This window comes from Cervus canadensis, chromosome 9 (genome assembly GCF_019320065.1).
Source record: "Cervus canadensis isolate Bull #8, Minnesota chromosome 9, ASM1932006v1, whole genome shotgun sequence".
Classification (NCBI taxonomy): Eukaryota; Metazoa; Chordata; class Mammalia; order Artiodactyla; family Cervidae; genus Cervus; species Cervus canadensis.
The window spans coordinates 13,761,384-13,786,448 of NC_057394.1; the positions used below are offsets into that span (position 1 = coordinate 13,761,384).

The window sequence follows — 25,065 nt, forward strand, 5'->3', positions numbered from 1 at the left end:
GGTTTGTTCTTAACACTTGGCACTGCTATGGAATCCCTTACCTGAGACTCTATGAACCTCTTATCAGTATTAATTCATTCTCCAAATAACCTCATGATTGGAACAAGCTTAAGTAAACAAACATCTATAATTCATTAAATTATAATAAGGTCAGAGTACAGAAGTTAAATATCTTGGCAAGGCCACCTAGTGAGATCGATTGTCCTTTCAAGTTCACCCGGGAAAATGTGTCTCGTCTAGAAACATACTTCTTGAATTGTCTGCTGTGCATTTAACTTGACAGATAACAGGAATGAGACTTTACCAGGAAGCAGACAGTTGTTTATTTCTAATTACTAAATAACCACAACAGTGAAAAGATTTTACCTTAGTAAAACTTAAAGTAGAAACTAACTGTATTCCAGGAATGAAGAGTGCTAGAGGTAAATAGCTCCATGGTTTTAAAAACTCTGAACTTAAAAAGGCTTGAGTATGATAAGACCCAAACCATGAATATCTGAGCCAAAATGTTAATGATAAATCTCACTGACTAAAAGAGAATAAATCTAAGATCAGATGTTCTGTTTTCTCAATTAAGGAAATTGGTTCAATGCTCTAACTTTGCATGATTTGAAAAGAAGTTTCTTTATGCCAATCAATTCTTCTTTGGAACTATCTATTTAAGAAACAAACAAAGCAAGACACTCAGGAAGTTAGTGGTTTGGACAACAGATGGTGAGAATACTGTATATTTCAACAAAATGACAGGGTGAATCATACTCTGGGGTGCTTATGACCATCAGTTTGCAGGAGGATAGATTTTATTTTAATTTGGTAGATATTGCTTTAATAAAAAGGAGGAAGTTTGTTTGAAACAGCCCAAAGGGAAGCATTGAGAAAGTTTTCAAGGCTTTGCAGGAGTCCATCCTGGAGCCATAAAACATAATCACAACTTGAATCAAAGCAAAGAAGCAAAACGAAAGGAAAAAAAAAAGTGAGGAAATGGCAGAACACAACCATAGCCAGGTGAAACTCTCTAAGGACTGCAGTTGCAATCAAATGATTGTAGGCAGGAAGAAAAATCTTCCCAGATAAGTTGTGGGAAAGAAAGGGTTTCAGAAATAATCAGCCACTGAACACAAAGCCTGACACTGTTTGCAGTGCAACTGCCACAATCTTCATCCCAATGATATGTCAGAAGCCGCTCATTTTGTTCCCTCATCAGTAAAGCACCTCCTGAGTTCCCTGCACATAGTAGGAGTGTGGTGTGAACTCTGCGGATGAGCTTAGTCCTGTGCGTCTAACGTAAGCAACCAAGGTGAGTCTTGGACATCCACAAGAATCCTTAAGAAAAACAATAGCAACAAAATCAGGTTCTGCGGCCCAAACTGTTTTTCAATGCATCTTAGGGCAGGTATTTGCTCACCAGAAATTTATTTATTTTTTTATATTAATGAAAGATTTAATATAGCAAGAGATATAACAACCATAAACATTTATGCACATAATGACAGAATATCTATGAAGCAAAAACTGACAGAATCGAAAAAGGAATAAACAGTTCTACTATGATAGTTGGAGATTTCAGTATCTTACAGTAATTAACAGAACAACCAATCAGAAGATAAGGAGATAGAGGACTTAACACAATAAACTAATGAGATCTAAGAGACATATACAGAACACCAACCAACAACAGCATAAACATTCTTCTCAAATGCACAAGACATTTTCCAAGATAGTCCCTATATTAGGCCATGAATTAAGTCGCCAGAAATTTAAACTAGAGCATGTGGCAAACACCTGTTCCTCACTGCTGACTAAACACACACATCCCTGTGCCACAGACGCGCCGTCTAGGGCAGCAGGGAGAGCTGCTGCTCTAGGAAGATGAATGCATGATACAGATGGGAGAGGAGGATGAGCCAGCCTTCTGTCTCCATTCTCACAGAGGCTTCCTCAGTCTGCTGAGATAACAGAAGGCCTTTCTGCTAATCCCGAGGGGACTAGCTCTGCGGATCAGAATTTCACTTAACCAGGTATCATGCTAGGCATATAAGAGATGATATATAAGTGTTTTCTGTTCTCAAGGAACTTACTCTCATGAACATCAATGAAGACACCAAGGAAATAATCAGAACACCCCTGGAGGGGTGTCCTCACCCCAGCCCCCCTAGGGCTGCCTCTGCCTTTGGCAGCAGTTCTCCAACATATTCCTCTCCGAGTTCATGCACAAACTACATCAGAGGCACCGATGACTAAACTCTAGGAAATGCCAGCTTGGGAAGTCTGCTCCCCTAGAATATGCCAAAATCAAAATCTCACTTCAGAAACTAAACACTTTAAGACCTATGGAATCAGTTTACTTTGTGTTGATATCCAATTTTCAGCTTATTGATTTTCCTAATTTTTGTCTCCTTCTCTTCTATTAGAGGCTACTGTAAGAGTAAAATAATAAAATAAAATAACATTTGAAATGCTCTGGTCAATGGTAGGGCATAACATGTGTTAGATATTATTTTCATTATATAAGCATTTACTATTTATGCATGAACTATACAAGAGACACTACTAGAAAAATCATTTCCTAAAGATTCCTAAATCCACCAGAAAAACAGTAATGGATCCTGATCAGACATTTTAGTAATTACTCTTTTAAAATTCTATAGTGTTTTATCTAAAGACTGAAAGAAAATCCCCAGCCTGGTTGTTAGCAGTACACATGCATACACGAGCAGTTTTCTACAGGAATCTATGGGAATATTCTCACGGAAGACACACTGTTTGATCTATTATGATTTCTAATTTGGTATTCTGTGGGTTTTTTCCAAAGCAAAGAAGTAAGCCTAGGGAAACTATAAAAAGCAACAGCCCACAGTTAAAAACCAACAGCAACAAGAGAACTGGTCTGTAAGTGCCAAAGCATTCACCCGCAGCTGAAACTGGTCACATCTGGGTGTCTGTGCCACTCTTAGAGAATTTTTTTTAAAGACCCTGCATCGTGTACAGTTTATTAGGTATAACTTGTTAAGGCCAGAGTCAACAGAGCAAATGTAAAAGGCTGATTAAAAATGAAAAATAATATTTTATTCACTATCATTTAATCATTTCTTATCTTCAAAATCACAGCCTCGTTTTCATCTCAATGTCTGTGATGGAAACTGGCCTACAGCCTAAAATCTGGCAAGTATCATTTTGAATGGACAACAATCAAGGCAAGCTCTTAATTTTCGGTTATCACACTTTCTCCTTCTTTCCTCCCCATCTTGCACCTCTCTTTCACTTTTCCCCAATTTGACTTCAGTTTTACAATGTATGGCTTCCCTGGTAGCTCAGATGGTAAAGCGTCTGCCTAAAATGCGGGAGACCCGGGTTCAATCCCTGGGTCGGGAAGACCCCCTGGAGAAGGAAATGGCAACCCACTCCAGTATTCTTGCCTGGGAAATCCCATGGACTGAGGATCCTGGTAGGCTACAGTCCATGGGGTCGCAAAGAGTCAGATAGGACTGAGTAGTCAGATAGGACTGAGTGACTTCACTTTACAATGCATAGCAGATGACCTTTAGCGTTCTAAATCCTAAGCCTTGAGCTATTTAGAGACAAGTATGTTACAAGACACTTGTAACACTAATGCAGTGATTCAGTGCATCTTTTGCCAATGTAGCACCTACACTGTTTGCTCTTAAATGATGTCATCAAATAGCCTCTATCAGTATGTCCCAGTTTCATAGGCCATAGAGGAAATTTAGGTACCTTAATTTAGAAGATGATTTTAAACCTGTTTCCTGTAAGCCACAAGCACACAGACTTAAGAAGAGTACTTACTTTTGCTCCACGAAGAGGGGATCAAAGAATTCTGTTGTGATTTTGTTTGCATACAGGGAACACCCGGTCATTGAGCACAGCCCTAAAGAGCATCAGAAGGAAAGCACTATGACACCTGGTGTTTCATGAACATCCTGAAGCACCTTGTTTGGAAGAAAGTTACTATTTACCTGACAGTATGAATACAATCCCAGCCAAACAAGCAATTTTAGCTTTGGCTTTATCTGAGCCTCCGACTTTGGTACATTTCATGCCAATCAGGGCGAATATGGAACCGAAAAAGCCCAGGCTGACAGCGGCAATCATAAGTCCTCTACATGCCTGGATGTAACCTGCAATTAAAGTAAGGCATTTACATTAGCATAAAACATGTGGTTGTCCAGAGAGAAACTCACATTTTACATTGTCCTCCTGAATGACTTTCTGTTTTCGGGGAAAAAAAAAAAAAGGACTGTAAAATGGTTAAAACACATGTTAAAACAAGAATGGAAAGAAAGTTAATCCCTATGGCACACTTTTCAGTCTGGCATATGCAGGATCCTCAGGCTACATCTCTGAGTGTTATTATTCCCACAGTCACAGATGAGGAAACCGAGACACACAAAAGCTACATGATATGCCAGGGATGAGTGAGTAAGAGGCTGGAATGAATTCCATTCAGATCTGGCTACAAAATCCACATGCCACTGCCTTTCACCCTGAGAAACCTCATCTGCCACTCTCTCAACCCTCTTATTCCTTTGCACATCAGACCTTTAAAACAGATGTTTTAATGATTTTGACACTGAAAACCTTATAATTGAGCAGAGCTCCCAAAGAGTCACATCTTCTAATATTAGTGAAAGATTATAAATGAGACTGAAATATCATCATGAACCTTGAGGAATCTAAATTAAGATGTATTTTCATGACCTTTAAAAAATTCTTCAGGGCACATACAATAACACTGGGTTTAAATAAGCACTGGTTAGTTCCTAGAAGAATATTTCATAATTATGAAATTAACTGCATACAAATGGATACTTTCCAAGTATCCTAAAAGCTTGCTCTGTTGGTTTCTTTGAGCATTCCTCCTACACCACTCATTTTCTTAGTCATATCTTCTTATTTGCACAGCCAGGATGATGGTAAACTTCAGACTGGCTTTTGTCCAGACACTAACAAATTTTAAATTAATAGGATTTAAATGAATACATTTAAAAAATGTCATTATGTTCATTTCAGCCTGAAACAGTGCTAAATGTCAATCTGCAATAGTGACGACACAGCAGTGTAAGTAAATATTTGTTAAACAAATGAACACAGTATCTATCAGGTTTACATTTGGGATTGACCTTTTTTATTTGAAAAAACTCTTAAGTGCCAAGATACACCAAGTCATTTCCTACTGTGTTCAGGCAAAGCCTATGATAATCATAAATATTAATTCTAAGGCTACAATAATCATATATTCAGGGAATAATGCTGGAAGGTGGCCTCCAGGCCATGTTTCTTGATCAAAAAATAAAATTTTAAGTTTTATTCCTATCCCCAGGATCCATTTTGAAGAGTACCCAGAAGACGTTCTAATTGATTGAACAAATTTAGGCCTCTACAAATGCAAACCACAGTCAAGCCCCCCAAAAATCAGTCCTGAATATTCACTGGAAGGACCGTTGCTGAAGCTGAAGCTTTAGCCACCTGATGTGAAGAGCTGACTCATTGGAAAAGAGCCTAACGCTGGGAAAGATTAAAGGCAGGAGGAGAAAGAGACGACAGAGGATGAGATGGTTAGAAGGACGACAGAGGATGAGATGGTTAGAAGGCATCACCAACGCAATAGACATGAATTTAAGCAAATACTGGGAGACAGTGGAGGACAGAGGAGCCTGGCATGCTGCAAGCCATGGGGTCACAAAGAGTCGGACCTGACTTAGCAATTGAACATCACCACCACCACAAATGCAGAAAGCAAGGACAACGATCTTCCATTTTATAGTGTGAACTGTTTCCAGACAGAAAATAATTTTACTGATGGTGAGGCTGTCAAAAAAAACCAAACAAACAGTAAAAGAAACTTATTTTTAGCAAAACAGGATAACGGAGGCTTATTTTGGTAGTAATAGTAGTGCTGCAAGGGCGATCTGTGTGTTTGCTGCAGAATACTAACTCAGCTCCATTTTAAACTGCAATCCTCTAGTCCCCCAGCCAGAACCCAGGGAGCGTAGCAGCACAGGGGGAAGAAGCCTGTTAGTTCCTTGCAAGGTTAAAGAGAGTCCTCCAGAGTAACCGCAACTGGCTCATCACTTACCACCAGGGCTACTGGGACAGTGTGGTTTCAATAGTTTTTTGACATTTGTTTCAATCTATGGTTTTGAGATATTTTAGCTGATTCTTACTGCAATCCTAAACAGACAAGAAAGTGTATGTGTGACTTAATGGTAGTAATAGTCGCTCAATCGTGTCCAACTCTTCGTGACCCCATGGACTGTAGCCTACCAGGTTCCTCTGTCCATGAGATTCTCCAGGCAAGAATACTGGAGTGGGTTGCCATTCCCTTCTCCAGAGGATCTTCCCGACCCAGAGATTGAGCCCACGTCTCTTGCATCTCCTGTATTGGCAAGGTGATTCTTTACCACTAGTGCTACCTAGGAAGCCCATAACCTCTATTATATATGTTAAAAAAAAAAAAAAAAGATTCTAGAAAAGCTTATCATCCACCATAATTTGCATTTACCTTAGTAATCTCATCGACTTTATGTACAGAAAACACAGGAGCTGTGCAAATGGTTAAGTCTACAGTCTGATCACTCAGAATGTGAAATGCATTTTCCCAGATGGTACACAGTGGTCAGAATCCCAGGCTGGTGCACTCAACCCTTAATATGACTGGGGAAAATAACAGTAGGCTTTAAACTTTAATCGTTACTCATATTATTTTTTTCTGAGTTTCTCACTCGGTTCTCCTGTCTCAGCTCTGATGCCTGCAGAAAGACTGGCTCTGCCCTCTTGGCACAAGAGGAGAGAGGAGAGAGAGCAGGTTCTAATGACGTCAGTCCTTCATCAGAACCAACCAGAACCCTGATGTGGAGGGGAAGGTAACTCTGCCTACCATGAGAACAGCAGCAATAAGTTGCTAACTCATCACATGCATAAAGGGTTTCCCTGGTGGCTCAGACGGTAAAGAATCCGACCACAATGTTAGAGATGGGGGTTCAATCCCTGGGTGGGGAAGATCCCCTGGAGATGGGAGTGGTAACTCACTCCAGTACTCTTGCATGAAAATTCCCATGGACAGTGGAGCCTGGAGGACTACAGTCCACGAGGTTGCAAAGAGTCAGACATGACTGAGCGATTAAGCATCACAGCACATGTACAAAAGAAGGCACTTCAGGGTCTAGAGTTCCTGGGATAAACTTCACTGCCAGCCATAAATGGAACCCAGTTGTTGGTAGGCTTGAGGTCTGTAAATTAGGGGCTACCAGTTCTTAAAACACCCACAGACTCAAGCCTTGGGTGACTTCCCACAAACTCTTTCAGAGTTTATCTTTTGCAAAGCAGACTTCTACAACCTTGCTTTTTAACAGTTCCGGAGGTTAAAATTTATAAGTAACACCCTCAAGTGAAGTGGTGGTAAAAACCTAGTCAAGGAGGCTATTATTTTTGACAGGTCTAATTTACTGACACCGTTAATAGCTAATTGACACATTAAAGTGCTGAGGCATGAACATATTTGCTCAGAAGTTCTCTGAAGTATAATTTATAGTTAACTTCCTTGGAAAAAATGACAAACATTCCCACTAACAAAAATAGATGGCATAAACTGAAAAAAAACAAAACTAAACTAAAGCCTAGCTTAAAATGCTTCCCAGCTGTAGTTCAAGTGGTACTTTGAAAGGAATATGGGTTAGCAATAAACAGAAATCACCAGCTCGTTCAACCGTGAGTTTTTCAATTAGTAAAATACCATGACTTTAATGAATTCCGTTGGAGGAAACCTTCAAGGTGTCCCTTAAAAGTTAAATGTTTTCCACACATACCTTATTTTCCATTTCCAACTAGCAGAAATAAAAATATCCACTTGGTGGAGACAATTTCCTAGCTGCACTCTTGCTAGTTGTTGATTGAAGGAAGGGGAAAAAAAGAAAAATAATGTGCTTTTCTTGGGCTAGTAGCTTCATGTGCTTTTTCGCAGATCCTTTGCGAGAAGGATGGTATGAGGGGCAAACCCAAACTCTGGATTTCAGCCCCGGTTCCTCTCTTTACCTGCTGTGTATCCTTGACTACATTCCCTAATCTCTCCAAGCCTGTTTTCGCATCTGTAAAACCCAGGGAAAACAGCACTTACTTCACAGGAGGAATAATATGAACTAAGTGTCTGGTGAGTGGTAAGAAACACATCAAAGCTTCCCGTCTCTAACACTAAGATTGATTCTAGGCAGAAATTAGAGCTGGAATTTTAACATGGCATTACATTCAATCTGTACATTCAGCTTTTTCCTTATAGGGAAAACTGGGAAAACAATAATACCTCTTGACAATGAGGAATCACAGCTTTGACCTTATACAGGAAATTCAGAATAATAACCCCATCCTATGTGTCCAAGAAACATGTTCTTCCACCTAAGAGGAGATGGGGAGAACTGTGAGCCTTCTCTCTCCCTTGGATTCTTCTGCCTGGGTTAAGGGGAAGATTGGCTTACTCGGGGCTGTAGCCACCACAGCTCCTGCTAACGCAGCTTTCTCCCTCCACTTCAAATGCAATATCAAGAAGTCCAAGTGCACCGTGGGGTGGGCAGGACCCGACTGACGGCCGGCATCCAGCACATGTGGCTGCCCCAAAAGTACACTGCAGAGCATCAACAAGCAAAGGGGCTTGTTCCGGGAAGATCCACTTGTAAGTGGAGGGGAACTGACTTCTCTCTACAGGGAAATGCAGCTGCGTGGTCGAACTCCCCCCCTTCAAATATTATTCTGGGAGATAATGAAAAGTAAATGATCACTTTGCGATAGGCACTGCCCTCTTAAGCCACAAGAAGCTGAGCCAATAGGATGAGACTGATGGATTATAGGATACATTTCAATGTTTTATATGAGAAAAGACACCCACATTTAAAAGACAAGCAATGGGCTGAGACTGCAACATATCTAACAAATCAAAGACGGACATCTAAAAAAAAAAACAAATCATTTAAACCAAGAGGAAAAAACAGAACCATGGGCATAAGATACAGACAAGCAACTCATAAAAGGAAAAAAAGTGGTCAATAAGTACATGATAAGATGGTCAAAGTCACAGTAATCAGGGAAATGCCAACTAAAAGAATAACATGATAGGCTGCTGCCCACTAAACTGGATGAGAAACTTAGTGGTGAGAATATGGAGAAACAGGTATTCTCATATGCTATGTGGAATTAATCTGGCAGTATAAACTAATAAAATGAATATTCTACTGCTCTGACAATACTATTTCTCAGTATTTACACTACAGAAACACACATGTGCACAAAGAAGCAAACAGAAAGATTTTCAGTAAAACACTAACAACAGTGAAAAACTAGGAAGGCTTCACCCAACGTCCAACAGTGGGTAAGTCGCTAAATAAACCAGTTTATTTAACAGTATTCATGCAGTCGTTAAAAAGAGTTATTTCTATAGGTACCAACTTGGAAAGCTATGCCATTAACTTCTAAACAAGGCAGAACAAGCGGTGATGTCATTTATGTTTTTTAAAGTCATTTTCTAGACACAAGAGCACACGTGGAAGGCCATTTTGTGAGCTGAGTTGTATACAAATGTCACGCCTCTTCTTTAGAGCTGGATGGTTGAAAGCTATGCTCTTCTTCCTCCTCACTACCCCTCTGGCCCCCAGATCTTTCTAAAAAAATATTTATTTATTTATTTGTATGTGTGCCTGTATGTGTGTTCAGTGGCTCAGTCGTGTCCAACTCTTTGCGACCTCAGGGACTGTGGCCTGCCAAGCTCCTCTGTCCAGGGGATTTTTACCAGCAAGAATACCAGAGTGGGTTGCCATTTCCTCCTCCAGGGGATCTTCCCGACCCATGGATTGAACCCATGTCTCTTGCTTGTCCTGCACTGGCAAGCAGATTCTTTACCACTGGGTTACCTGGGAATCCCTTATTTGGCTGCCCTAGGTCTTAGTTGCGACATGGGGGTTCTAGTTCCCTGACCAGAGATCAAACCTGGGCATCGGGAGCTCAGAGTCTTAGCCCATGGACCACCAGCGAAGTTCCCATGCCCCCAGATCTTGACCATGATGTCTATTCTCACCTCAGACACATGGGGTGAGGGCTTCACTATTCTCCACCCAATCATGTTCATGAAGTATTTATTTCTCGATCGCCTCCTCTGTCCCCCAACTGTCCCATAGAAGGACACGCACCTGCCTGGCAGCCTCTCAGGGACAAGACAGTTACAAGAGAAGAACGGACGTGTTTAGAACAACAACTGTCAATCCATATTCCTGAATGGAAACCACAGAAATGAGCCTGTCTGTTCAAACATCTATCTGGATGTGTGATCTGCAGGGCAGAGGAAATTGAACAGTCACTCCAGGCCATCAATGGCATCCCAGCTACTTATTTTACACACCACGATGGCAGACCCAGGTGTCACTCATCTAAAACCAGATACCTATTCCCTTCCACAGGGGTTTCCACCAAATACCTCCGTTGAGCAAGAGTTTGCTTTTCGTGGCAATCACCATCTCAGGGGAATTAAATTTTGTCTGTTATTTACTCAGCTATGCAAATAAAAACTTGCTGTGCGGTAATAAAAGAAAAAGAAAACACATCAAATCGAGAACTCATGTAAATGACTCTCTTAAAGTTTCTGCCAGGAACGATGTGCTGTGAAATCCTGGGAGAAAGGAGCCTAGAATTTGAGAAATCAGTGTCCCCGGGTGGACATTCCCCTTGAAACTAAAAATAGCCAGTTTCCTTTGTGAACACCTGTTGCTCTAATACAATACCTTATACAGCCCAGCTAACAAGAACAACCTAGAAAACTGTCTCATGAACAACTGGCAGCAGACGCAGACTTAGGAGAGCCACACAGAACTTATCAGTCTCCCTGCACAAGATTCTGGGTGGCCAGGATTCAGCTACTCTCTGCAGCACAAGCAAGAACTATTTATTTTCCTAAAATTTACAGCAAGAGTTAAAGCCCAGCAGATTCATTTGTAGATACATAGCGGTTTTCCTTTTCTTTTTTTTTGGAGGGGGGGTGCCCCTGCAATATGTTTCCTTTTCCCCCAGACCACTTTTAAAACCACTAATGAAATGGCTACAAGGAGTTCAGAACAAGCAGATTTCGCTTTGACGAGTCCGTTTAAATCAAAATCCAGCCCTTCTGGCTGCAGAGGGCAAGCCCCCTCTCCGTGACTCTCTGTCCCAACAGTCCTCAAGAGGGGGTGGGGGGGGTCCCACAACCCAGTCCTCAACTCCAAGGACAGCAGACCTGCTTCCCTCCATCCCAGTCGCCTGAGAGGAACCCACCCCACCCAGGTCGGTTCTGCGCGTCCCCTTTCCCCCCGCCCCGGGGATCGGGGCTCAGACAGGCGCCCATGTCCTCGGGACAGACGTCCGGGGAAGGCGGCCACGGGCACCGGGGACTCTTCCCAGGCTCCTCCAAGGGACCGAGAGGGAAAGCAAGGCCGGGCTTGGGGAGTCCGGCCCGGGGTGGGGGGGTCCCGCTGGGGGTAGTGAGGCTCAGCGGGCGCCCAGCAGGCGGATGGGTGGGAGGGGGAGAGCGAGGGTTGGGGGCTGGGGGGTTAGGGGATGCAGACCGTCCAGCGCCAGCATGGAAGGAAAGTCCTTGCAGTTGGAGACCCCCGTGGAGTCCGTGACGCAGGTCTTCCACAGGTTGGCCCAATAGGTGGCGGTGGTGATGACCGTGCCGTCGATGGTGGACACCTTCCAGTAGTCGGTGGGCAGCGTGGAGGACACCAGCACCCAGCCGGAGATGGAGACCATGAAGGCAATGATCTCCGACGCCGTGCTCGCCATGCCGCCCGCTGCCGCCGCGCTCGCTCTCGCGCTCCCCACTCGGCGGCCGCACGGCGACCCCCGCGCGCCCGGCCCCGCGGCTCCGCCCCCGTCGCCCCGCCCACCCGCGGACCCGGCGCTAGGGGGCGCGCGCGGACCCGGGACGCGCCCTCGGGGAGCAGAAACGGCTCGCGCGGAGCTGCTACCCGGGCTCCCCTCCAGCCTGCTGGCCCGACGCGACCCTGTGCGTCCCTGCGGCTCCCCACTCCCGGCTCGCGCATCTCGCGGCCGAGGCACCGTGGAGAGGGGCTCTCCTGTTGAACAAATTGGCAGCCGAATGTCGTCCGACCTGCTGCATCCACCCTCTTTCCCCTCCCCAGCCCTACCCATTGGCAATAGCTTGGCGTCCAGAGAATCTTGTAAAAGCAGAGCAGAAAAAAAAAAGGCTTTTTGTGTGCCCAGAAAGGACACGGCCTGCTAACGCAGCCCTTGGCCCGCTGAACTCTAAAGCTTTTCGTGCCATGCTCTTTTGGGTGACCCAGTTCGGCTTGTCAAGGAGCGATCACTGCAGCTCTGGGCTCGAAGTCAGCCTTGCCCTGAAGTTCTGCAGTTCCTTTCGGCCCGGCGGCATACGGAAGGTCACTGCAAGGAGGTGGGTGACACAGACCTCAATTCAGGACAGCGCTCTGTGCAGAGCCCAGGCTGCAAGGGGACCTTCTTTACGGTCCTGATCGTGACTGTTTCAGTCACAACGCTGGCCTGCTGATACCAATGCACTACACGTAGGACATGCATTTAAGACATTTTGCTGTGAGTTCCTTCCAGCTCCCGTTTCTGAATCTTTTCTACGATGGTCGTTTCAACTTCTCGGCGTCTTGTTTTATTTATTTATTTATTTTTACCAGCTCCACCTTTAGCATCTAACTGAGGGATAAACTCATTCCTTCATTGCTGTCTGAAAGTAAACTTAAAGATCAGGGTGTACTTTTGGCTCCAGAGGTCATTTAGGCAAAAATGAGAGAACAAAGACTGGCTTTATTATTTGTCCCTTTAAACTTCTTGGTGCGAGTGTGTTCTTTTGTGTCCGACTCTTTGCAATCCCATGGATTGTAGGCCAGCCAGTTTCCTCTGTCCATGGGATTTTCCAGGCAGGAATACTGGAGTGGGTTGCATTTCCTCCTCCAAGGAATCTTCCCAAAATAGGGATTGAACCTGTGTCTCCTGCACTGGCAGGCAGATTCTGTACCACTAAGCCACCTGGGAAGTCCAAAGTTCTTGGAATGAACCTCTAAGTCAGTCCTATAATAAAGCTAGTTGCTAACCCTGTTTCCTAAAGGAAATCAACCCTGAATATTCATTGGAAGGACTGGTGCTGAATCTGAAGCTCCAATACTTTGGGCACCTGATTCAAAGAGCCGACTCATTGGAAAAGGCCCTGATGCTGGAAAAGAGTGAGGACAAGAAGAGAAGGGGGTGACAGAGGATGAAATGGTTGGATGGCATCACTGACTCAATGGACGTGAGTTTGAGCAAACTCAGGGAGATAATGAAGGACAGGGAAGCCTGGCATGCTGCAGTCCATGGGGTTGCAGAGAGTCAGACATGACTAAGTGACTTAACAACAACAACCCTGTTTCACAATGCTTATGCAGGGACACTTTGGTTCATTGTGAAGAATTTCTCAATTCCCCTTTGTCACTTAAAAAAAATAAACGCATATAGAATGAAATTAGAAGTGATTTGATGTCTCTGGAGAAGAGAGAGGGTTGAATTATAGAAACATCCGAACAGATTTGGAAGGACCATTGGAGATTGTATGGACACACTCCACACTCAACACAATCATCTTATTTCTAGAGATAATATTCAGTTCACGCTCTAACTGTCAGAACTTTTAGTGCATGGCAAGGTGTGTGCTCTGGTTTTGTTTTCTACTGACCGCCTTTGAGCAAGCTTTTGTTTCTGTTGAGTCCAAATCTGTCTGTCTTTAACATCCGTGCAACTGCCATGATTTGCACTGAGAAAACACAAGTTAAGTCCTACTTTTGGGCCCTGCAGCAACTCTTGGGAAGTGTGTGTGTGTGTGTGTATATATGTGTGTGTGCGCGCGCGCGTGTGCTTGATCATTTCACAGCTTGTGTGAATGGGAATACTGGTGAAGACAGTTTACCTGGTGGAATGCAGACAGGGTTCCACTACTATGCTCCTCTTGGTGCCAGCTTGTCCTGCTGTGTCATCTTGGGTTTACTGGGGGATCCAGCTTAAAAATAATTTGGGAAGCACCTGCCTAACCTCCTCAGTCACCTTTGAGTATTGACAACAAGGTGTCCTCTATTCTTTTGTATGATTTGCCATTTTAAAGTGATTTTATTTTCTGGTTTCTTGCCCTCCAGCATTCTATGTTGTATTTCTTTCTGAAGAATCTGCTTTCTTTTAATCCAATTTACTGTTCAGACAACACAAGAAAGTCATAATCCGGGACATTCCCTATGGACTTTCCAAAAGTTAAAATGTGCACAGATGTTGGTTTTGTACTTTATTTCCTAGCCTTGTTTGAGTGTCTTTTCTTGTGTCTTCCTCATGGTAGTTTCTCCCTAAAATTGTTGATCCTTTTTTTGCAAGACCCTGACTTACTTTTGACACACAGTAAGTCCAGTATTGTGACCTGAAAGACTCATGCAGCTCCTAATTTATCAATAAATTGGTTATGAATGCCATCGTTTGGAACCAAAGGTACATGATTTTACAAAAACAACTGTGAAGAACAATTTGGTGTTTCAGACTAGCTCCCACAGATTTATTTAACAGATAATGTAGTTTTGCATACTGTACTTAAAATATCCACAAACCTATCATTACAGTATAGCTTTCAGAGGAAACAAATTCTAAATTCTAACTTGGACCTCCAAGGAAGACTCTCTGCTGCATCACCCGACTGTTTAAGCCAGAATCTCTGGGGGTGCCTCTGGTGGTGATTTTTCCAAAACTTGTAATGCACAGTCAGGTTGGACATCACAGCTCTGATCAGTTGAGATTCATGTATATAAACAGTCGATTTAGCAAACTGGATGATTTGTATTATAGAGAAAAAGAATATTCCTTTCTTGGTTGAAAACTTTGAAAAAAGAAATACCCTTTTACTATAGAGATCATAACACACAGCTTCAACTTAAAAGGGTTGAAAATACCACAAACAACCCATAAATTATGACCCGTGTGGCAGGTCTATTAGTTCCTTTGCCAGCTGAAACAGACTAGGGTCGTTATGCCTGTGGACTTGACTAATTTTCTTTTACTTTTATCCTTTGTCTGTTCTATGAGGTTTCACAGCCCCAGACTTCTCTCCCCTGGCATGTACTGCATATTAACTATGGAGAGTGACATCTTAGAGCCCACAAGTGCCTGACTGAAGGATGAAAAATGTTAACTTTCCTTAACACCTAAAGAATATTATGTAGTGAATCAAGTATTTATTTAGAAATGTCTTATATCTTAAGCTTTTCAAAACCAGTTAGTCAGAAGAAACCACATCATCCAACATAAGAATGTCCAAAAAAGGAAAACAGATTGAAAAGAGTCTTTTTAAAGGAAGTAATGGATAAATGACCTATTTCACTTTAAGATTCTAGAGTCCCAAATAACCTTCACAGTTAATCTGAAAACCCATTTACAGAGTACCTTTCAACTGATAAATGCTTCCTTATTTTCTTTAGGATTCAGTTTACTGAACTTTTTATGTAACTATTCATAACAAACCATTCTTAATTTAAATATAAAAGTGAATACAGTTAGAAAGTTGCTCCTCCAAATTATTCAAAATAACATCTTAATTAACATTAACTTGGCCTTTCCAAAAAAAATAAACATTGTTTTTCTTTTCTGAGATGAATAGTACTAATTTATAATAATTTTGACATAAAGACATTAAATGGCCTGAAATATATTCTGAGCCTTTCCACATTTGAGAACTAAGCTGCTGAGACTTAACATTGGAAGTTATTTATTCGGCATTATTATGGTTGTTAAGGAAAAATAGAGGATTCCCCCACCCCACACTTGTTCAATGGGAGTGAAACCAGTTTAGCCGACTGAACCAGAGATTTGCAGAAATTCTTTACTTGAGATTCAACTCACCTGCCAAACAACACAGGTGTGCCTTTTAACAGCTCAAGGATTTTCTAAGCATCAAATTTGGTTTCAGTATACATTAGCTCCTTCTTAGATTCCGGTGAGGGGACATGCTGCTCACCAGGTGGGAAGGGACTAAAGTCCTGATAAATGTGGTATTAACTTAAAAAAAACAACTTCCCAGGAGCCAAATATTGTTACACTACCTTCAAGAAGACATTAACACTGATACTAAGATAGTAAAATAGCATATCTGTATTCTTTTCCCTTCATTTCCCCTAACACTCTTAGTTCATCTTAATGCTCTATACTAATTCTATGATACTTGTTATCTACTTAGCGTGAAAGCTATTGCGTGAGAGGAGTAGTTACAGGAATGAATACTCATGCTTATTGTTGCATCATTGATCATATAGTGTGTCTATATATACAAATTTTTTTTTGGAAATTATAAGGAAACATAGGTTTATTTTGACATCTGGTACCCTCTGAGGCTAGCTGCATCAGAAGTTAATGCTGTATATCTTAAGAGCTTGTCTTTCATACATTCATTTGAAACACTAATTTCCAATTCTTGTAACCAAACAGGACCCTTCCCCCACATCCTCTGCTGTAGCTCCTCTCTAAGCTGCTTGGATAATGGTATCTCATGCATCTTTCCTGAGTTTTTCAGATGCTAAAAACCACCAACCAAACAGAAGGAATTAACTCTGTGATAATCTTGGGCATGTAGCCCTCAGACCTACTGGTACCCAAGGACTGATTAAAATTAGGCGCCCTGTTACCTATCTCACAATCAATCCATCAGTCAGGGAACTGTGCACAAGATGACCACTTACTCTGTGGCTCTCCCCGTCTCACCCAGCTGTTAAAAATGCTTTGCTGAAACCCCTAGAAAGTTTGGGGCTTTTTAGGGCAGGAGCCACAGGTCTCCTTGCATTGTCCTGAAATCAACTTTTGTCTGCTCCAAACTCTGATGTTTCCGTGTTGTTTGGCCTCACTGTGCATTGGGCACGTGAGCTTGTGCTCCGTGACTTTCTGAGGTGTATTAAGACTGTCTAGATTTCTTTTGAGCACCTGGAGTGTTGCCAGTGGCTCATAGCTGTCTTGGTGAATATGCCTCCAGTCTGGAAAGACTCTCCCTCTGGGATGCTGGGACTTCTAGGACTTGCTGGTCAATGAGCATTTTATGATATTAATTCAACCATCCGACCCAGACTGTATGTATGTATGTGTCAGTTGCTCAGTCATGTCCAAAAAGTGAGGGTCACTCTTTGTAACCCCTTGTGCTGTAGCTCACTAGGCTTCACTGTCCATGGGATTCTCCAGGCAAGAATACTGGAGTGGGTTGCCAGTTCTTCTCCAGAGGATCTTCCCAACCGCTGCCTGCAATGCAGCAGACCCAGGTTCAATCTTCCCACCTGGGTCTCCCGCATTGCAGGCAGATTCTTATCTGAGCTACCTGGGAAGCCCAAACCCAGGTAGAGCAGAAAGTAAATCTGTGTGTTTGGGGCAAATCACTTCATTTCTCTGAGTTGCAGCTTCCTCATTTGAAAAATGAAGTTATTTTGTACGGACTCCAAGCCCACTTTGAACTCTAAAAATCTCTGAGCCCATGACTTGTAATGAACATGACTGATCACAGACAAAATCAACAAGGAGAGAAAACAGGCAAGGGTTTCCCTTGGTGTCCTTGCCCCTTTCTTTTCTATTCACTTCTTGACGTTATTCTCCCTGCTTTGCTATATTTGGGCTTCCCAGGTAGCTCAGTGGTAAAGAATTCACCTGCCAATGCAGGAGACCCAAGAGATGTGGGTTCGATCCCTAGGTTGGGAAGATCCCCTGGCAGAGGTAATGGCAACACAGTCCAATATTCTTGCCTGGGAAATCCCATGGACAGAGGAACCTGGTGGGCTATAGTCTGTGGGGTCGCAAATAGTTGGACTCGACTGAGCACACACACACACACTCAGTTTGCTATGTTTATTTTTTCACAAATTATTCAAAAATTCATCATGATGACAGCAGAGCGTTAAACTAAGTGAGGGTCATTTGTGACTGCTCAGGTCAATGGCCGTGAAGTTGGTCCCAAATCCTTGCCCTGGGTACTTTTTTTAAAAATAAAACGTTTTTATTGGAGTATAGTTGTTTTACAATATCATGTTAGTTTCTGGTGTCCAGCAAAGTGATCAGCTATACATACGCATTTATCCCCTCTCTTATAGATTCCCTTTCCATTTAGGTCACCGCAGAGCACTGAGTTAGCTTTCTATTTAATACCTAGTAGTGTATATCCTTTGCTATATTTACAGGGTGTGCATGTGTATGGGTGTGTACATGGGGGTAGAAAAGATAATGTATAATGTTTGAAAAGTCTCTAAGAATAGGTTTATTTTCAATTCTTTGTTCTTGTTGTATATTAGAAGTGTGATAAAGCTCAAAACCAGTGGTTACCATGAACTTATGGTTCCAGGGGGGAGGGATAGTTAAGGACTTTGGGAAGGTCATGTACATGTACTGCTATGTTTAAAATGGATAACCAACAAAGACCTATCCTATAGCACATGGAGCTCTGCTTAATGTTACATGACAGCCTAGATGGGAGGGGAGTTTGGGGGAGAACGGATAAATATGTATGGCTGAGTCCCTTCCCTGTTCATCTGAAACTTCTACAATGTCGTTAATTGGCTATACCCCAATGCAAAATGGTTTTGGTGTTAAAAAATAATTAAAATGAAAAAAAATTGTGGTTACCAGTGGAAAGGGGGAGAGGGGCAGTAAAGATGCTGGGCAATGGGAATACAGGACATTGGGTGTAAGACAAGCTCAAGAATGTATTGTTCAGAGGAGGAACATAGAACATATTTTGTAATAAGTGGAAATGGAAATTAACCTTTAAGTTGTATAAAGAGTTAACAAGGAAAAAGTGCAATAAGTAGTTCAATTCACTTATGAAGCAGTGATGTTGGGCCGAGAACAGATGAAGGAGATGTAAAGGTGTGGGATAAAGTTCTCCCTGTGTGGCCTTGGCAGGTCACCCAATTGCTCTGTATCTGTTTTTCAACTATAAAATGAGAACAAATAATAGCTTGTTCAAAGTTATTGTGAAGATTGGAGACAATGTACGTGAAGGATCTGGAACATGGTAGATATTAAAAAAAAATGGGTACTATTCCAGTTCACTCATGCTCTTTCATTTCCCTACCTCTCTTTAAAGTTGTAAAGTTGCATTTTCCATAAAAGTGGGATTAATCAGGGTTAGACTGCAGCAAGCAAATACGAATAAACTGTATTGCAAGTCTTAATAAGAACACAGAAAGACTTTAGTAGGGTGCCAACATGGTAGGGGTTGATGCTGAGAGCAAGGGAGAGAAACTAGGAAGTGAGAGTGAGATTAGTCTTTTTTTGCTGGGGCGGGGGGAGCTGGGAGGGGTGGGGGGTGTGCAAAAGGAGGTACAACAAACATGAGAAAGAAAACTAGAATAGTTAAATGTAAAAGGGAGTGAACAACTACAAGATAAAATTAAAGTGAAAGTGTTAGTCTTGTCCGACTCTTTGCGACCCCATGGACTGTAGCCCGCAGGCTCCTCTGTCCATGGGATTCTCCAGGCAATAATCCTGGATTGGGTTGCCATGCCCACCTCCAGGGAACCTTCCCAACTCAGGGATTGAACTCAGGTCTCCCGCATTGCAGGCAGATTCTTTACCTTCTGAATCACCAGATAAGCCCAAGAATACTGGAGTGGGTAGCCTATTCTTTCTCCAGGGGATCTTCCCAGGAATTGAACTGGGGTCTCCTGCATTGCAGGTGGATTCTTTACCAGCTGAGCTAAGATAAAGGTAACAAATACAAAGTGGAAGGAGAACAAATACAAAGAGAAAGGAACAAGAAATAAGGATAAAGGATGAGAAAAAGAGATGGGAAGCCTCAGGGTGGGGATGGGAGGAAAGGGGGACCAATGTGGATGGGAAGGAGTGTGGGAGGGAGTAAGTCAGCACTGAGAAGAGAAGATGGGAGACCTGTATGCAGAAGTGGAGGGTTGTTTTCCCAGGCCTCACCTTTCTATACTGCTGCATGTAAGGGGTGGGAAGGGCCTCGTTCTAGTGGCTGTTACAGTTGAAGAGGCTTCCCCCTTCCCTGGGCCTCAGAATAGAGCTGGTAAGAAGCTGACCCCAAAGCTCTCAGGAGTCCTGTGTTTGCCATTTGGCTCACTTCATGGGAAAAATCTGTGGAAGTTTAAAATGAATTCTTTAGGGGTCAGAAATGAAAGTTCTTGCAAAAACATACTCATAAGCAAATAATTGTGAGCCTTTTTTTTCTTCCAAATGTGGACTTTCTCCAGTTTTTATCTAATATAAACTTACGTGGGTACCTTTCAGGTACCAGGTGCTACATTCTAAACACTGCACTCGTGTTAATAACAGTCCCAGAGTAGGTCCTGTTTTCATTCTCATTGTGCAGATGCTGAACCACAGAGAGATGTAGTAATTGGCTCTGGAAGCTGGTGGAGGCAGTTTCAGCTTAACCTGTTTAGTTCTTGAGTCTATACTCCTTTGTAGTCAGTCATTTGTCTTCTACTTCTACTAGGGTGTTGCTAGTAGAACACCCTAGTAGTGGTACTAGTGGTAAAGAACCAGCCTACCAATGCAGGTGACATAAGAGAGAGACTTGGGGTTTGATCCCTGGATTGGGTTGCCAGGCCCTTCCCAGGGTTGGGAAGATCCCCTGGAGGAGACCATGGCAACCCACCTGGCAGGCTACAGTCCATAGGGTCACAAAGAGTTCAGACACAATTGAAGTGACTTCATGAGCACGCAAAGGCAATGCTTTGTAGTTCATGTATTCAGTTAATATCCACTGAGTATAAGAACAAATATAAAAAATTAAAATAATCCTACATAATCTATATTTATCTTTATCTTTTTGGAGAATGGATTTTATAACCAGAAGTGTTTGAACAGGATACCTAATTTCCTTATTTAATTTTATTACATGACTGTATCTTGTAATAGATCAATTGAAGTTCATTAATATGCTGCTTAACCATGTCCTGGACCACACTAATTCATTATATCACAGTTTATATCTAGGTCTTTTTTCTTAAAATGTTTGTGTGTGTGTGTAGCTGTCTATATGTATTGCATACATATGTATATAGATGTGTGTATGTATATGTATGTACATACACACTAAACAGTTCATTAGAGTTTTCCTTGCTATCCTCAACTGGGGGAGTTCTATGGTGTGTGTTGTTTACTGTGCATGACCTATGCTTCTTATGCTTATTTTCTGATTGGAATTTTGACCCATATTCACCAACAAAGGGTGTGCCACAATAAAACAAAGGAAAAGTGTTCCATTCAGGTGTTAGAAGGCAAGTTTTTCTCTCACTAGGTGTTGCCATATTGTACCTGGAATGGCTATACCCCATGGCATGCCCACAGCAGTGTAGAATGGTTCTGGTTTTCTTATATTCTCCCCAAACTTATTTTACCTGACTACCTAATTGCTATCTTACTGTAAGACCTAAGTTTATCTCTCTCCAAAGTTCATATTCTTACACTTAAAGGATAGCACAGTCATCCAAGTTTTGAAGACATTCAAAGACAAACACTAAAAATCTCCACACATCACTGTATCCAAAGTTAAAAGAGAAGTCATTATCTGAATATTTTTTTGGTCCATCCCTATTTCTTGTTCTCTTTTGGCCTCTTTTTACTGATTATGAGAGGAGAATAGGGATGTAGGGAGAGAGAAATTTGGACTATTGCACTGAAATGTCAGGGAAACTAGTATATATGTGTGTACACATGTTTGTGATTCTATCATACACACAGACAAAGGGTGAAAGGAACAGAAGCTAAGAGATGAAAGTAGAAGGGAGACAAGAGGAACATATAATAACAAAAGATGTTTTCTCTGTAAAACATTGGTTGGGACTGAAGGTGATAAGGTAGGAGATGGTGAAGGGATTTTTAATATAAGCTTGTATGTCTGTGTGGAATGAGGCAGGAGGCAGGACCAAGGACCAGCTTCTGCTTTGTACTATTGCTGTGCCATCTCCATGTAGAGACATAGATATCTGAGCCCTGGAGATTTAACGCATCTAAACAGCAATATTAGTGCTGTTCTTATGTGTCTGGGAAGATGATGGCAGTTTGAACACAATGACTGAATTAAGCATTTGGGTCATGTCAGCATGACCGACTTCTTTGCTTTTTTCCTTTCAAGTTAAATTGTCCAAGTGTTGGAAAAGAAACTTGTAACCACAGTTTCTTCATAACCAAATAGTATGTTTTAATTGCTAGGAAAGGAAAAAAGGAAAGTGAAGTCACTCAGTCGTGTCCAACTCTTTGCGACCCCATGGACTCTAGCCCTACCAGGCTCCTCCGTCCATGGGATTTTCCAGGCAAGAATACTGGAGTGGGTTGCCATTTAATTGCTAGGCATGACAAAAAGACAAGTTTTCTTGTCCACGGATTTTTACCTTCCATTTCCTTTACCATATCCTTGAAGGCAACTTCAACTGCCAGGGAACTTGCTGGAGGTGACTTTAAGGAAGTGATTGAAGAAACAAAGGTGATCAGAGACCATTGAACATCACTGAAACCTGGGAGGAATGACCAGCTAGGGGAATAGTGGCCTGAAAAAAGTGATAGCCAGGTGGTTGTTTTGACCTCTGGTGGGGATTTGAAGAGATTGGAGGAGCCAGTGTAAGAGGTTGGGATTCATGGCCATGAGAAGATGAAACAGCCTGGAGAGTTCACTCAGGTGTTTTGCCCACATTTCAGAAACAGCAGTATTGGTTCACTGAAACAAATTAAAATAGATTTATTGAGTGCCTACTATGTTCAAGGCATCCTTCCACGCAATGTAGACACAGTGAACCAAACATACAAAATCTCTGCCCTGAAACAGCTGACATTCTACTGGAGGAGACAAGTATTACAAGGTGAGAAAAAGGCTTAATATAGCAGATAATACGTGCTAAAGAGAAAAAATAAGCCAGCAGGGAAGGGGAATGTTGTACAAAGTGTGTGTGCATAGTGGGGGTAGGTGGGTTAAATTTTAGTTAGGCAGCCAGAGAGGCCCTCCTTAAGAAGATGACTTTTGGGTGAAGAAAGACTGGTAGAAATGAGGGAGTCAGTATTTTTAAGATGAGAGACGTAATCACATCTTAGGGCCTCTTGTTGGCCTGTAAGGCACTTTTGTGTGAATTCAAGGAATGCGCCCTGTCCCCCGGTTGGTTGTAACCCCACACCAGGGCCCGCAGCTCAGAAAGCACAGTGCTAGAGAATCCACCTGCCGATGCAGGAGATGCAGGAGACCCGGGTTCAATCCCTGGGATGAGAAGATCCCCTGGAGTAGGAAATGGCAACCCACTCCAGTATTCTTGCCTGGAAAATCCCAGGGGCAGAGGAGCCTGGTAGGCTACAGTCCATGGGGCTGCAAAGAACTGGACATGACTGGGCAACTGAGCTGCAGCATGAATTGAAAAGAATGGAATTGTATGTCAATAAGAGGGTAGACAGATAATAGACACACACCTCTTTTTGTGGCTGTTTCTGTGGAAATAGCTGTTTCCACAGAAATAGCTATTTCCACAACAGCTGTTTCTGTGTTTGACTTGGGTTTGTGAAGAGTTATTTAAAAGATCTAAAGAACAAAGCCGATGTCATGTTTTGCCTACAATTATAACTGCCACACCGCTAGGATTTTGGACATAAATCTTTCTGACAAACAAATATGCCTTGAGACAATGACTTCTCTGCATACAATTCACCCATGTAATCTTACAGAGTTAAGCAATGCTTTGCTTTCCGATCAAAACACTACATGAAAAAGTATATTGTAAACTTTTGATATCGTAAATAAAGCTTTCAGCGTTATTTTTTTTTTCTTTTTTAAAATGTATCTATAATTGAAGGATAATTGCTTTACAATGTTGTGTTGCTTTCAGCCATACATCAACGAATCAGCCATAGGTACACATACGTCCTTCCCTCTGGAACCTCCTACCCCCAGTGTAATTTGTTTAAGTAAACTGAGTGATATTTTGTTAGTTTCTATAGAGAGAAAAGCAGATAATAAAATTCTTTTATTTCCATACCAATTTTCAGATGTGATTGAGAGGATCAAATACATTAAAGCATAGATGTTAAAAACTGGATATATTATGGGTATTTGATAATTGTTTAATTTTGTTGGTCAAAAGGATAAATGACTTAAAATATTGGATGGAATGTTAAGCATAAGCTCTCAAAAACTGTCAAAGTCTAATTTTTATTTGCTGTTTCAAGTAATTTATGTTTTTAAATGATGAAAAATCATATCCTTTCATATTATAATCTTGCAACAAAAATAAGGCCTTATTTCATAATTCAAATGATCAAATTAATCCTCAAATAACTGCCCTTTTCTGATTTTTAATATTTGTATATATTGGAGCTTCTCAGGTGGTTCTAATAGTAAAGAACCCGCCTGCCAATTCAGGAGACACAAGAGACTCAGTTTCATTCCCTGGATTGGGAAGATCCCCAGGAGGAGGAAATGGCAATATGCTCCAGTATTCTTGCCTGGAGAATCCCATGGACAGAGGAGCCTGGTGGGCTACAGTGTGCATGGGCTCGCAAAGAGTCAGACATGACTTCAGTGACTGAGCACATATACATATAGAAATAATTATCACTAAATAATTTCTCAGCAAATGGTGAGGAATCACACAATATGAAAATGCAGCGTATTTTTTCATTTGGTTGTTTTTTTCTGTTTGTAAGCACAGTTGACTACATATCCTTAACCACATAGGAAGAGCTATGTGCTAACTTAACTCACCCATTAGAATCATCAGTTTCTTGTACCCTTTTTCCTAACAGCCAATTAATTTTGACATTCAAGATGCTTGTCTTTTGCTGGTTTTGGGGGAAAACCCAGCTGGGCTCTAGGCAGTGTGCACCTTCATAATCCTACCTGTTTGAAAATGACACTATTCTTTTCTTACCACCTGGAAAGCTCTCAGGGCACAAGACTTCTTAAGGGCTGGATTTTAGACCCCCCATTTAGCCGAGTGTTTGGGAACTCTCAGTGGCTCAGCAGTAACGAATCCATCTGCCAATGCAGGAGATGTGTATAGGATGATCCCTTGG

The 25,065-nt window shown here is 42.0% G+C and overlaps 1 protein-coding gene across 2 annotated transcripts in view; it reads right to left on the reverse strand.

Moving 5' to 3' along the window:
• The window catches only part of CLDN10 (claudin 10), a 91,831-nt gene that overhangs the window by 8,589 nt on the left and 58,177 nt on the right, over nucleotides 1-25,065 (reverse strand). Inside the window, exons 1-3 of one of the 2 annotated variants that reach the window (XM_043477741.1) lie at nucleotides 11,592-11,896; nucleotides 3,975-4,136; nucleotides 3,805-3,886 (exon numbers count right to left, since the gene is read on the reverse strand). In XM_043477741.1, coding sequence (XP_043333676.1) covers nucleotides 3,805-3,886; nucleotides 3,975-4,136; nucleotides 11,592-11,811 — 464 coding nt within the window. In that variant the 5' untranslated portion in view covers nucleotides 11,812-11,896. Of the gene's footprint in view, nucleotides 1-3,804; nucleotides 3,887-3,974; nucleotides 4,137-11,591; nucleotides 11,897-25,065 lie in introns of those variants that run through there. The other variant, XM_043477742.1, reaches the window with a different exon arrangement.